The 13464-nt window shown below is 44.5% G+C and overlaps 1 protein-coding gene across 3 annotated transcripts in view; it reads left to right on the top strand.

Moving 5' to 3' along the window:
* LOC149868877 (MARVEL domain-containing protein 3-like) overlaps window positions 1-8633 on the top strand; it is a 30532-nt gene extending 21899 nt beyond the window's left edge. For all 3 annotated transcript variants that reach the window (XM_090039301.1, XM_090039302.1, XM_090039303.1), the window contains one exon: window positions 7749-8633. In XM_090039301.1, the coding sequence (XP_089895427.1) occupies window positions 7749-8446 (698 nt within the window). In that variant the 3' untranslated portion in view covers window positions 8447-8633. The remainder of the gene's footprint in view (window positions 1-7748) is intronic.
* The last annotated feature ends 4831 nt before the right edge of the window (window positions 8634-13464 follow it).

Genomic DNA, 13464 nt, shown 5'->3' on the forward strand with positions numbered 1-13464 from the left:
TGAGAATGGGATGGGATTCAACACCGACAAGTGCAAAGTGATACACCTGGGGAGGAACAACTGGCACCATACCTACAGGTTGGGGAACTCCCTTCTTGTCAGCACAGAGGTGGAAAAGGATCTTGGAGTCATCATTGATGCAAAGATGAACATGGGCCGGCAGTGTGGGGATGCAGTCAGGAAGGCCAACCACACCTTGCCATGCATCCACAGATGCATCTCGAGCAGGTCCAAGGAGGTGATCCTCCCCCTCTATGCGGCACTGGTCAGGCCGCAGCTGGAGTACTGCGTGCAGTTCTGGGCACCACGCTTCAAGAGGGATGTGGACAGCATGGAGAGGGTCCAGAGGAGGGCCACTTGCATAATCAGGGGGCAGCAGGGCAGGCCCTACGAGAAGAGGCTACAGGACTTGAACCTGTTCAGCCTCCACAAGAGAAGACTGAGGGGGGATCTAGCAGCCTGTTACAAACTAGTCAGGGGGGATCAGCAGGCACTAGGGAAGTCCCTGTTCCTCCGAGCACTACCAGGAGTGACCAGGAATAACGGTCACAAGCTGGCAGAGGGTAGATTTAGGCTAGATATCAGGAGGCGCTACTTCACGGTCAGGGTGGCTAGGATCTGGAACCAACTTCCAAGAGAAGCGGTGCTGGCTCCTACCTTGGGGGTCTTTAAGAGGAGGTTAGATGTACACCTTGCTGGAGTCATTTGACCCCAGTACTCTTTCCTGCCATGGCAGGGGGTCGGACTCGATGATCTACTCAGGTCCCCTCTGACCCTAGAAACTATGAATTTTTTCACTACACAGACTCACTTAACCGAGCTATGGCTAGTGAATGTCTTAATGCAAAAGCAGTAAATACCAAAGTACTTTCCAGTTACTAAGAGTAGTTCAAGTCTAGTTCATGTAAAGGGGAGTGGTTGTTGAAAACCCTGCAGAAGGCCAGCAAGAGAAACCACCTCAGCTCCAGGATATTCTCGTTTAAAAATGACTCTTACAAGGAAGTTTGCAGAACTAAACAGGCATTATTTTCTATCTTATAGAAAGGACTGTCAGTATATCCAGTGCAGATCTCAGTACCTGAAGTGTAGAACACAAGGTCATGGTACAAATGCCAAGTGCTACCCATGTTTCCAAGGTTGGGAGATTTGCTCCTCAAAAATCCAGCACCATGCATACTTCAGGAAGTTATGTCTTACTACAGCAGCAGGAGGAGCAAATAAGGAAGATGTCCAAAAGTGGAATGTGTTTTCATAAGTAGTATTAGGGGAAATACTAGCAGGAAGGAATGATTTTTCTAAGAAGAACAGCAAGATAACAGTGAAGAAAGATGAGCTGTCCTGAATTGATATTTTCCATATTTTGGGCCATTGGGATGTGGTCATAACATTTGAATGCATTTGAATTCTATTTTTCTTACAGTAATGCTGATATTTTAAAAGGTACTCAAGAGAGTTAGGTGTTAAAGTGATATTTAAATTCAATTTGCTGCCAGTACATAACACTTTTGTTATCTGACTTAAACATTACCCCATTAGGGACTGTAACAATAACAAGAGAAAACTGAACTCCGTGACTGATGAAGGACCGGCAACAGTAAGGGCACGTTCAAATACCTAGTGATTTTTATACTTGTATTGTTATGATCCTGCATCACTAAAGTAAGGTGATTTTTTTTTGGTATTAACTTCCACAGAAGGTCATTGGTTTGTGCAAGGAAGACTGCAGTAATTCACTGGCATCAGCTCACTTTTTTGCTACCTTAATGCATGCTTTAGCTGCCTGATGCATGTAACCTTGTACATATGGGCCAAGTACAAACAGTCAAAAAGCCCAAGGCTGAACTGATTCAGTCTTTGCAGCTTGGTCTAAGTGGCAAAGACTGAACCAATAAGCACATGAACTGACATTCACTTTTGATTCAGGAAATCAAGTAACATGCCTCCGGTGGCTCAGGCCTGAAGCCAGGGGATGTTAGAGCACAGATCTCTGGCTGTGTGTTCACTTCCTCTTCCTGCTGCCTGCAAGGTCTATGGGATTTGCAGTCCAGAATCCCAGTAGCAGGACTCTGCAAGGTTGCTTATCACTTCTTTTCCTGCTTCCAGGTGCCTCTGGGATTTGTAGCCCACAGTCACAGCCAGCAATAAGTAAACAGGGGAGGGTAGCACTATACTCGGAGAAAGGGGAGTTTACCCCCCCCCCCCCAGCCCCAGACCCCAACTCAGGTTTGCCTAGGGGGGGCCAGTTAGCCAGCCCTTATTGCTCCAGCTAGAGAGCAGAAGAGCGTGGCCAGCTCCGCTCTCTGGAGTAGACAGCACAGCCCAACCCAGGGCTGCAAAGCATGCTTGGATGCTGGGGGACTCTGATTTAACTTGAACCAGGAAGGGGTCTTGGACAAAAGCTTCATAACCTGGTTTGACCTAAATCAGTTAAGTCTGATACTACATTCAAACAGGTTTATCTTAAACCAGTTTCAACCATTTTGAAACTTTTTTCCCCAGTTTCTTAAAATGTGGGGTAGAATCAAAGAGAAAATCCTTACACCTTAGTGCTGGTTAAGGCATGACTCCTACCATGCCAGAAAGTAGTACCATAGGCATTCAATTTGTAAAGAAAGCAGTGGTCATCCTTCCTAATATATAGTGTTACAAATCACACTCCTGTTCTTCCTCACCACTAGTGAAGCTCAGGTTTCTCTGGTTACTGCTACACTATCCCTAATGGGTTAATGTTCTACACGGACAGGAGTTAAGTGGGCCAAGGACTGACATGTTATTCACTAAGCCTTGGATATTCAAAGGAGCCCAATGGCAGAATTTAAATGGCAGCTTGGTGCCTAATATCCCTGGGCTCTTAGTACAAGAAACTTGTTAAGCTCTACATACAGCATTACAAACAACAAAACTACAGCTAAAAACATCTTGCAAATACCTTGACAAACCCAATTCTTAAAATAAGGGAGAAGAAATAATTGGTGGGGGAGGTCAGGCACGGACAGATTTCCCGATTAGAAGAAGTTGTGTTTGACAGTGTGTTGAAAGTGCAGATCTTGGAGCAGTCATTGTCTATGGGAATTGTTTAAAGGATGCTGTTCTTGATCAGCATTTCCCAAACTATAGGGTGCAGTCCCTGAGGAAGAGCATGAAAAGTTCCTGGGTCCCACAGTAGAGCATCAAGCACTTGTGGCAGGAAAAAAAAAAGGTACTGAAAATGTCAACAGTCCCAAGAGAATTGGAACAAGTGCAATGTTTGAACCCTTACCCTCTACAGTTCTCGTTTATGGGAAAGGTGACATGAGACTCCTGAAAGATCCTGTCTATCACGTGCATCACCCAAACAGATCACATTAACAGTACTGGCTGTTCTCACCTCTAGCTGCTTGTACTGTACACATATACCACCCCACCTCCTACACCCATGGCCCATCATCTGCTGGGTCAGACAGGGAGAGGAAAGCTGATGGTATGCTGACAGAGGGGGAGAAATACTTGCCAGGGACAGACACTGCTGCTTCTCCCACCTGAGGAGAAAGCCAGGTTAGCTGGAGCTGTACAAGGAGAGATGGCTTGAGGAGATAGAGGGTTTCTTTGGTGGCCAAATTAGGTGCCTGACAAGTGGATCAGGGAAGAGTATGGGGCTGGGTTGAGGAAGTGCAAAGGGATTATTAGTCAAAACTGGAAAGGCATCCAGAAGTATGGCCTATACCTAGATACCTGCTTGATGTAGGTGTAGGTTGTGCAGCAGTATTTCACTTCATGATGGAATTTAACTGCCTGAATTTTCAAAGGAGTCAATACCATTATTTCAGATCACTCTGCCACATTTTGAAGAAAGGGAAAAAAAAACCCAAACCCCACACAATAGAGTTTTCCTTTAAAACTCCCAGACCTCATTTCACATTCCACACCAGACCATAACAATGAGCCATTGTTCCTTACTTAAACTACTCTCACTGATCAAAAAAATCACAGTGGGAACAAACTGCTGAAACTCTTTTATGGGCTGATAAGCCTACACATGAATCTAACTTACCTCAAAGCTGCAGCAATAGTTCAGGGCAGAGCTGATCAATTCCTTCTTGTTCTCCTAAAGCCAATTTCAACATGTCGAGTTTAATTTTAAAATTAAACCCAAGCAGTTGAGATCATTTATGCCTCCTGATGGCAGGCTTCCCTTTATCCATATGTAAAACAAATTCTACCCACAAGCTAGAGCAAGTGCCACCATCTGCCTGCATTCAATATTGCCTAACGCTAGCATTTATAATTATGCTTTCTGAATAAAGCATTGAGGCAAGAATTGTTCTGTGTGTGGATTCTGGTTTCAACAGAGAAGTTATAAGCAGGCAAGCAGAGCTATCCATGAGTGGAAACAACAACTCCTTCACTTTATAAGCAATATCATCCATTTTCCACTCCTGTCTAGCCATGGAGGCTTGGTCTGTGCTAGGATTTAGATGTATGCTGTTCAAACATGGTAGACAATGTCTTCTGAAAGCAGACAAGGCAGTGTACGTAGGCACAAACACACGCAAAGGTGAAATGTTAAGAGCTATAACTTCCCCACCTCAGTGTGCATCATACATAGTACGGTGAACACTATCCTATCAGGTGTTAGTTGACACATCCCAAATACATGCCAGACAGTCGTAAGTCTAGACAAAGTGCAAACTCTTTTGCCTTAATTTGGAAGCACTTAAAAGCTGCATTTACACCAATATAGTTCTTGCTCGTTTCTCCACTACAGTATCCAAACATGGGTCCCCCCTCATTGTTTGATCTGGTACAGAAAAATGGGCACCCGATTTAAACAAATATAGATCAACCCTATTCATATTAAGGAATTTTTATGCAAATGTTTCCCATGAGCACTAAAACTGGTACACCTCTACCGGTATGAGCAACAGCGGGCGCTAGTGTAGACAGTGCAGCAACAGATGGCGATTCTCCAATATGATCAAACCTAAGCCAGAGTGTGTGTAACAAATACAAAAGTGAAAACAAGTGGCTGGGCACAACATAGGAGCCAGTGTAAAAGCTGTGGGAAGCCTTTGCAAAAGATACCTTATGTGAACAGAGCTGTATGTTGGTACAGGAAGGTGGCAGGAGGGAGTTTTTCTATGGGGCAGTAACAGAGCAAGTAGGGAGGGAATGAAACCCTGCTGACACAGTTGTGCGCAGAGTTTGGATGTAGCCCAAAACGTGCAACACCTGAACATTCAGAAGACTTTAGGTTTCCTTCTCTTCACCCTGACGACTACACAACCCCCTGGGGTTTGCCTTAGCAGTTCATGCTTGTACAAAGCTTGCCAGCTGTTCCCAGTACCACAGTAATTTACAGTTGCTTGACTTGCTCTGGGTGAAACGCAAAGCTGAACATGGAAGTTTTCCTTTGACAGGAGAACCTCAGATGCACATTTTACAATCAATTTGTATATGTGGCAAGTAACTCAACGGGTGAATCCTCTACATCAGTGTTTCCCAACCCATGGGTTGCAACCCAAAAGTGGGTCACAAGAATATATGAATGTATATATAAAAGTATATATGTGAAAGGGTTGTGAACAAACTTTATAAATGGATTTTCCCTTAAAAAAGAAAAATGTGGGAAATGGTGGCTTTTCCTTTGCAAGCTGGTAGAATTCCAGCCTACAAGGGGCTGGTTGGGGCCCCACACACCCACCCCTTGTCCCATACATTGGAGGGCTGGAGCCAGGAGGTGGGGGGGCAGTGGGTCAGGGCAGGTCATTGTTTACAAATGGGCCCTGGTACAAAAAATGTTGAGAACCACTGCTCTAGGTGTTATGTGAATATTAAGCACAACACACTGGACTTCAGGTAGGACCTAAGTTCTCAGCCAGTAAAGTACTGGCAGTTCAGTGGGGGAACTTTACAGATGCACATAAACCCGTCTAACCTGACTGCCCCGTCTCTCTGGAAACAACAGGCTATAAAGCAACTCCTCGCTGCTGTAGGAATGATTGCACCTCTAACTTTTTTTTTTTTCCTGCTTGTTTAAGACCCCATCCTGCTAGTACTCAATGCTAATTAGACCTTCATTCTGGGAGGGGTCCCGCTGCACGCAGAGTAGCAGAATCAGGCCCTTTGTGAATAGAGGGGCACCGCAGAACTGCAGGTTCAGATCTGCAGTACAAAGTTCCTTCCACCTAAGAAGATATCAGTACCCAGGGAGTCACTCCTTCCTGGGCAAAACACAAGAGGGAGTATCTGAGCATTCTTAATGAAGGCTGCTGAATCTCTCATCCCTGTAGCATGTGCCAGTGTAATAGATGAAGAGGTCTGGTTCCTTGTGCTAATTCACTGTTTTTCCTTGAAAAACAAAGTGGACTATTGAAAGCTGCCCAGTGCCTGTCCCACTTTTAACAGCCTAGAAATGTAGGAGCATATTGGCAAGTTTCTAACACTAAGACTGCATTCACACTTATTATTACAAGGAGGTGGTGGGAGCTATAGGGACTCAGTAATTACCTTCAGGACTTAAGCAGCATAGCATATTTGTTATGCTAGGGATTTTTACCTCCTGAAATTCAGCTCAGCTACAGTCAAATATATAGCCCCGTGATTCTCAGCCACCCGGGAGTGCCTTGAGATCCTTTTAAAGGTGCCACAGTGTGACATGCAAAGTTAGCACAGTTAAATGTACAAACATGATTCACAAGATAAACCCAGAGATTTCCAATATGATATCATAGCATTAAAAACATTCTGCCTTATTGTGGTCTTTCTGAGTTCTTTGCAGTAGAATTGCTCTGCTATTATTCTGTAGTTAAAAAATGATCCAAAACTAAGATTTGGCATTTTCTGAGGAGTGCCTGGAGCCTGACAAGGAGTGCTTCGAATCTATCTGTGGGTGTCTTGTACCTAAGAAGACTGAGAACCACTGATTGAACTGCAGGAAAACATTTACTAATCTTAGTCTGACCCCTGGTGGCTAATAATCAATGCAATCTAAGCTTTTGTTTCATCACAGACACAAGAATGAGCAGTAGGATCCACCTCTGTGGTCTTGCTTACAGCCAGCAGGCAAGGAAAATGGCCAGCTCAGAAACCCTTAGTCCTAGAGTTTCAGCCTAGCCTTCTCCAAGTAAGGGGGTGGATATCAGAGATGTCCAAAAAGCATTAGGGTGGTTTAAATTTCCCATCCCCACACCATACAAGACACATTTTACAGTAGCTACAGCAATTGCTTCATAAGATTTATTTTCCTGTAAAGGAGATAAAGTTGGAGTGCACATAAGTTAAATGTGCACCTTCCCGAATGTAATTTGAACACAGGCCAACTGCTCAACTTCTTAAATGCAATTATAAAAATCTCATTAGAATTTGGTTCAGGATGGACAGTTCCCATTCAGCGTTACATCAAGGAGCTGAAGGACAAAATACGACCACTATTCACTTGCCTTTGCTGTAGCCCAAGTGTGTTGTAAAATCTTTATGGATTTTTCTTGGTTGATCCACTTATCCAGCACTTTGTCAAATTACTGAAAAAAACATCTTGCTCCAGCTATAAAACTCTCCCTCTGAAGTAAATGCTTCATTTACAAAGCAAGGTTTTTCTATAACCACAGCTAAACAAAGCAGCTCAATAAGCCATGAAAGGAACTTGGGTGTGTGTGTGTGTGTGTGTGCGCGCGTGTGCACGTGCGTGCGTGTGCGTGTGCACGCACCCTTGCATTCACGTGTTATTTTTGCCAAAAGTATATTAAAATCAATATTTATTTCTCCTTTAGGTATTTTGAAATTTGTTGAAATTACAGTCAGCATTCTGATGCTGATTTGTGTTGCAGCTGCCCAGACAGCCATTTCAGGCTACACCTCCATCGGCGGCTTGGGAATGGGCTCCTTCAGCCTGGATACCGCTTACAGCCCATTTGAAGGATATGAACTGAAGGAGGTGAGAGACCTGGACATGCAGTTCAGCCAGATGAGAGCCCCTTGTGTGTACGGGGGCATTGCCTTCAGCCTGACAATGGCTGCACTTACACTCCTGTTCCTCGTCGTTGGGGCAAAGCAAATTCATCGTCTCTCCATGCCACTGCTCGTGGCAGAATGTGCCTTTGATATTCTGGCTGGTATGGCATACATCTCAGCCGTTGGCCTCTACCTGTATTTTGTCATCCAGGTGAACACAACAGATGTATGCAAGAGGAGGGAGAGGTTGTATGCACGCCGGGGATACACATCAATGAACTGCGAGGTGCAGGGGGGCGATGCAGCTGTTGCTGTCTTTGGTATTGTGGCTGCCTGTTTGTACTTCCCAAGCTCTGTCATCTGCGCTCGCACCATTCGGACCGTGAGGAACTTCCGGAGGCACCAGACACAGCCTCAGTACAGCCCAGAGAGCAGCTACAGAGAGAGAGGCCACCACAAAGCCAACAGAAGCCCTGAAAGCACCCGCAGCATGCAGGCAGTGGCAACGTTGGTGTAGACTGTACCACAGAACTGAGCATGCAGCGAGACCAGAAATCCCAGGGAAGGACTGGATTTTGCATGTAGTTTTTAAATGGAGCTGCAGTACCATATTAACCATCGTCTAAGCACGTATCACATAGCCTGTATGAAAATGCATTAAGATTAAGTCCCCATCATGTAATAAAATCAATACTCTGACAGTATATTTTGGTTTTTTACAGTTACCTCAGCCAGGGTCTTTATCATTTATAATCTAAATTTGGTGCCAACAGTTTAGATTTGCTCAGAGCAAGTCTAATTGGCTCACTAGGGAACACCACTCACTAGGGTTTGTTAACACGTGAACTGTCAGCATCATTGAGCTATTGGAAAAAAAATTATGGGAAATTTCTAAAAAAAAAAAAAAAAGTCCTCAAGAATAGATTAAACCCATATTAGAAATATGGAGGAGGAGTAACATGTTCTCCTTTCTGCCAATAACTTCTTACATGTCCATGTAAGAAGTTAACCAACACACTCTCAACTCCAAAGAATGGGTTTAGGATGCTATTCAGGAAGGTTCTTTAGCATAGACCCATTTTTAAATTGTTGAACAGCCCTATTAACATCAGTGGGCACCCTCAAAGTTAAGCTTTTGTCTTGAATTAGGTCCTAAGCTATAACTCTGATCTACTTTGCTTGGGCTGGTGTCACGACTAGCAATCTCAGAAAGGTTCAACTCCTAAGTGAGACATCCATGTTTAGACACCCAGATTGCGCCGTTCTCTGAGGAATTCTGCAGACAGTAGCAGAAGTGATGGGTTGTTCGACTTCTTATCCTCTCCTGGTTTTAGACCCATCTCTGAATCTATGTCAGTTGCTATGAATTTTTAGAAACTGAGAAAAGAGGCAGCTTGCAAACTTCTAACCCCAGGGATACAGATGTTACTGTTAAACCCATGACTGCTTGGGAGAAAGTCCTCACACTAGAGCATACTGGCTGCCTTTGAACATTAAGCACAGTTTTTCTATGTAATTAGTTACCCTAAGAGAATGATAGACATGAGCACATCTTCCAACATAAAAATAATTGATGAATAACAGCAGTCAGTCTCTCCCTGGGTCAAGAAACTCATTTACAGTAGCATCTTTCAAGAATCCTCTGTTTGAAGAAGAGCACACAAACCACTGTACATCAAAGATGAGCAAGAACACAAGAGCGGTGCTTAGCCACATCAAGATTTGTCAGCTTGTGCAGAAGGGAAGAAGCAATTATGATTCTGGCAGTCCTCTTTCAGATTTGGCTGGCTGAGAATCATAATCCAGAGGAGGTCTCTTTTTATATTAGGGTAGATTTATTATATGCATGCCAATTCCATTAAGCATGATTATGCTTGCTATATAATCAAAACAGTGTATTAAAACAATATTAAGGTCCTGATTCTGTAGATACTTGCACAAACCATTGCAATAATATTTAGCATTTATGCACTGCAATGCTTTATGTTCAAAACAATGGAGAGATGTTGAACTAAAATGCTATACCCTCATACACAGGCACTCAAGCTCCTTCAGCACCCGGAGGTAGGGGGAAGGGAGAGTGGGAGGAACGGGGCAGAGGGGACAGAGTCTCTTACCTGCCCATGGTCTCTGCACTCAAGCCATAGCTGCCACTGAGGGGACAGGCTTGCTACACAAGGAGCAGCAGCCCCATGGCACCGGCTCCTTGAAAGCAGCCCTTAGTGACCATTTCACTCCCCGTCCCTGCCCAGATATGCCAAGGGGCCCAGTGCTGTGCCTGCGTGGCAAACACTCCTTAGGACAGAGGGGAGGCACCACTCTGCTCATGCCCCTTCCCTCCAGATACACTGGTGAGAAGCTGCCTGCTCAGCCCCTATGGCGGAGCAGCACATGGTCATTCCTGCCCTGGCTGATTCTTGGAAGAGAGGGGGAGGTGATTCCAGTACCTCTCTAAGCTGGAAGGGAAGTGGAGCAGGGAACAGATTAGTCTGGACAGGCCCTCCATAAACACTCTTGCCCTTAGCATGAGCTCTGTGAACATGAGAAAGGTAAGAAGTGTCATACTGGATCAGACCAATGGTCCATCTAGCTCAGTATGTTGTTGATGACTAATGTGGCAAGTAGTAGATGATTTAGAGTGAGTCATTAGTGACTTATCCCTTGCTTATCCCTCAGCCTTTTTCCTTTCCAAACTGAAGCCCCAGCCTTCTCAGTTGCTCCTGTAGTGACATCTGCTCCATATACCTGATCATTTTTGTTGCCCTTTTCTGTACCTTTTCTAATTCCACTACACCTTTTTTAAGACAGAGACCCAGAACTGCATGCCACACTCAAAATACGGGCAAAGGCATACCATGGATTTACACAGAGGCATCATAGTTATTTTGCTTTTTTCCCCTCCAATTCCCTTCTTGATGCCAAACATTTTATTGATTTGGTTGCTGTTTTAGAAAGTGATCTGCAATGAATCCATGGACTTTTTCCTGAATGGCAACAGCTAGTTTGGAGCCTAGCATTATGAGGATATAGTTGAGGTTAGTTTTTCTCAGTGCATTACCTTGTACTTGTCAACACGGAATTTTATTTTCCACTTTTTGCCCCTTCACTGAGATTTGAGAGATCTTTCTGCAGCTGTGCACCATCAGTTTGGTATGTGACTATTCAGATAATTGAGAGAATCATTTGCAAACTTTTCTCTTTCCTGGACACTCCCTTTTCCAGGTCATTTATGGAAATAGTGAATAAAATCAGCCCCAGCACAGATCACTGTGGGACTTCACAACTGATCTTTCTCCATCCTGAAAAATAATCACTTAGTGCTACTCTTTGTTTCCTATCTTTTAATCCACAAAATGAATTACATTCCAATCCCCTGACAACTCAGGGTGGTTGTTTTTTTTAAAGCCTTTGGTGAAGGACCTCGTCACAAGCTTTTTCAAAATCCAGATATCGTATCACATGAATCCTCCTTGTAACACCTGATATGGGATACTGGGCTAGACAGACCTGTGGTCTGGTAACATAACTAAGAGGGACCTCCTTTGTGGAGGGAGCGTAAAAGCCGCTGCTGCCACACCAGCAGCAACAGCCAACACTGCTCTGTGTGTGGGGCTACCTCAGGCATGGAGCTGCCCTGCTATGCCTTTTCTGTGGTCTGATCCAGAATGCTTGTAACACTGGAAATCAAACTCCAAGCTTAGCTGCATTCCACTTTCCATCACTACTTGAGAAAGTATGTTGGATTGTATCTGTAGATCAGTCATAAATATGTATTTCATTCACACTGCAAATACCTATCCTTAGATAGTTTCATAGTTTCTAGGGTCAGAAGGGACCTGAACAAATTATCAAGTCCCACCCCCTGCCCTGGGCAGGAACAAGTGCTGGGATCATAATACCCCAGCCAGATATCTATCCAACCTCCTCTTGAAGACCTCCAAGGTAGGGGAAAGCACCACCTCCCTTGGGAGCCCATTCCAGAGCCTGGCAGCCGTAACCATAAAGTAATGCCTCCTGATATCAAGCCTGAACTTGCTCTAAATCAATTAGTGGCCTTTATTCCTTGTTATCCTGGGTGGTGCCCAGGGGAACAGAGCCTCACCTATTTTCTGCTGGTCCTCCCCAGTGAGTTTATAGATGGCCACCAGATCCCCTCTCAGTCTTCTCTTGTGGAGGCTGAATAGATTCAGGACCTTTAGCCTCTCCTCGTAGGGCCTGTCCTGCTGCCCTGGACCAAGCGAGTGGCTCTCCTCTGAACCCTCTCTCTCAGTGCTAGCCACATCCCTCTTGCAGAGCGGCACCCAGAACTGAACATAGTACTCCAACTGTGGCCTGACCAGTGCTGCATAGAGGGGAAGGGTCACCTCCCTGGACCTGTTTGTGATGCATCTGTAGATGCACGACAAGGTGCGGTTTGTCTTACTGACCGCTTCCTCACATTGGCAGCTCATGTTCATCCTGGAGTCAACAATGACTCCAAGATCCCTTTCAGCCACTGTGTTGATGAGAAGGGTGTTCCCCAGCCTATAGGTGTGTTGTAGGTTCCTGCTCCCTAGATGCAGCACCCTGCACTTGCCCACACTGAATTCCATCCTATTTTCATCCACCCACCTCGGTAACCTGTCTAGATCTACTTGGATATAAAGGGAGTCCTTCTGTTCTTCCCCTCTTGATTTGTATTCTTTGTATAATTTGCTTCATACACACACACGTACACACAAAAACATGCAACTACAGTTGTCTGGCATTTACTGAGCTCTCAAATTACTTCAGATAAGTTAGTAAAATAGGAATATCAGACGATATTTCCTTAAGCCAGCCATGGGAAATGCTCTTCATTACTCATCTCTTCCATAACACCAATCACTCAGAGAGGGTGGCATTCAGTGTATTAAGTAGCTTGATGCCAACACAGCATAAAAACTGTCACAGATGCTCCCCCTCACCCATCATAAATAAAACATCAGACTCCTTGCAAGGTCTGCAGATTGTCAGGGTGTTTGATGTAATTGGTTTTGGCATGTGACAGAGCAAAACAAGCAAGTCACAGGATGCCCTTCATTACTACAAATGCTCTATTGATTTAGAATGATGCCATTTACACAGAGAAATGCACCTGCTACTGGACTGTCTGAAGCACACATGGAGCAGTGGAAAGCTTACACGAGGAAGATGTGTGCATGTGTTTCACAAGTAATTAATTTTTTAAGAAGATATAATGAGGTTCATGCGATAGAGGAAAGGGCCACATGTTTTAAATATGCTTTAGGGAGCTCCATTATAGCATAGACACTTCAGATACGTATACTCAAAATAGACTTTTTAAGTGATGAGTGAAATGCTTGAACCAGCGGTTCTTAACCTCATGTACTAAAGGCACCTCTCCATAATTTTGGTGATTTGAGTGAGACCCCATTTCAAACACTTAAGCGTATATTACACTGCTCACCTCCTTGCAGAGAAGCAGGGCTGTGGGGGCTGGAGGAATTGGCCAGGCCTGAGCCTATGCATATCTCCTCGCAGTCAGCTTATTTT

The sequence above is a fragment of the Crocodylus siamensis genome, chromosome 3, assembly GCF_052110815.1.
Source record: "Crocodylus siamensis isolate JL-2025a chromosome 3, ASM5211081v1, whole genome shotgun sequence".
Classification (NCBI taxonomy): domain Eukaryota; kingdom Metazoa; phylum Chordata; order Crocodylia; family Crocodylidae; genus Crocodylus; species Crocodylus siamensis.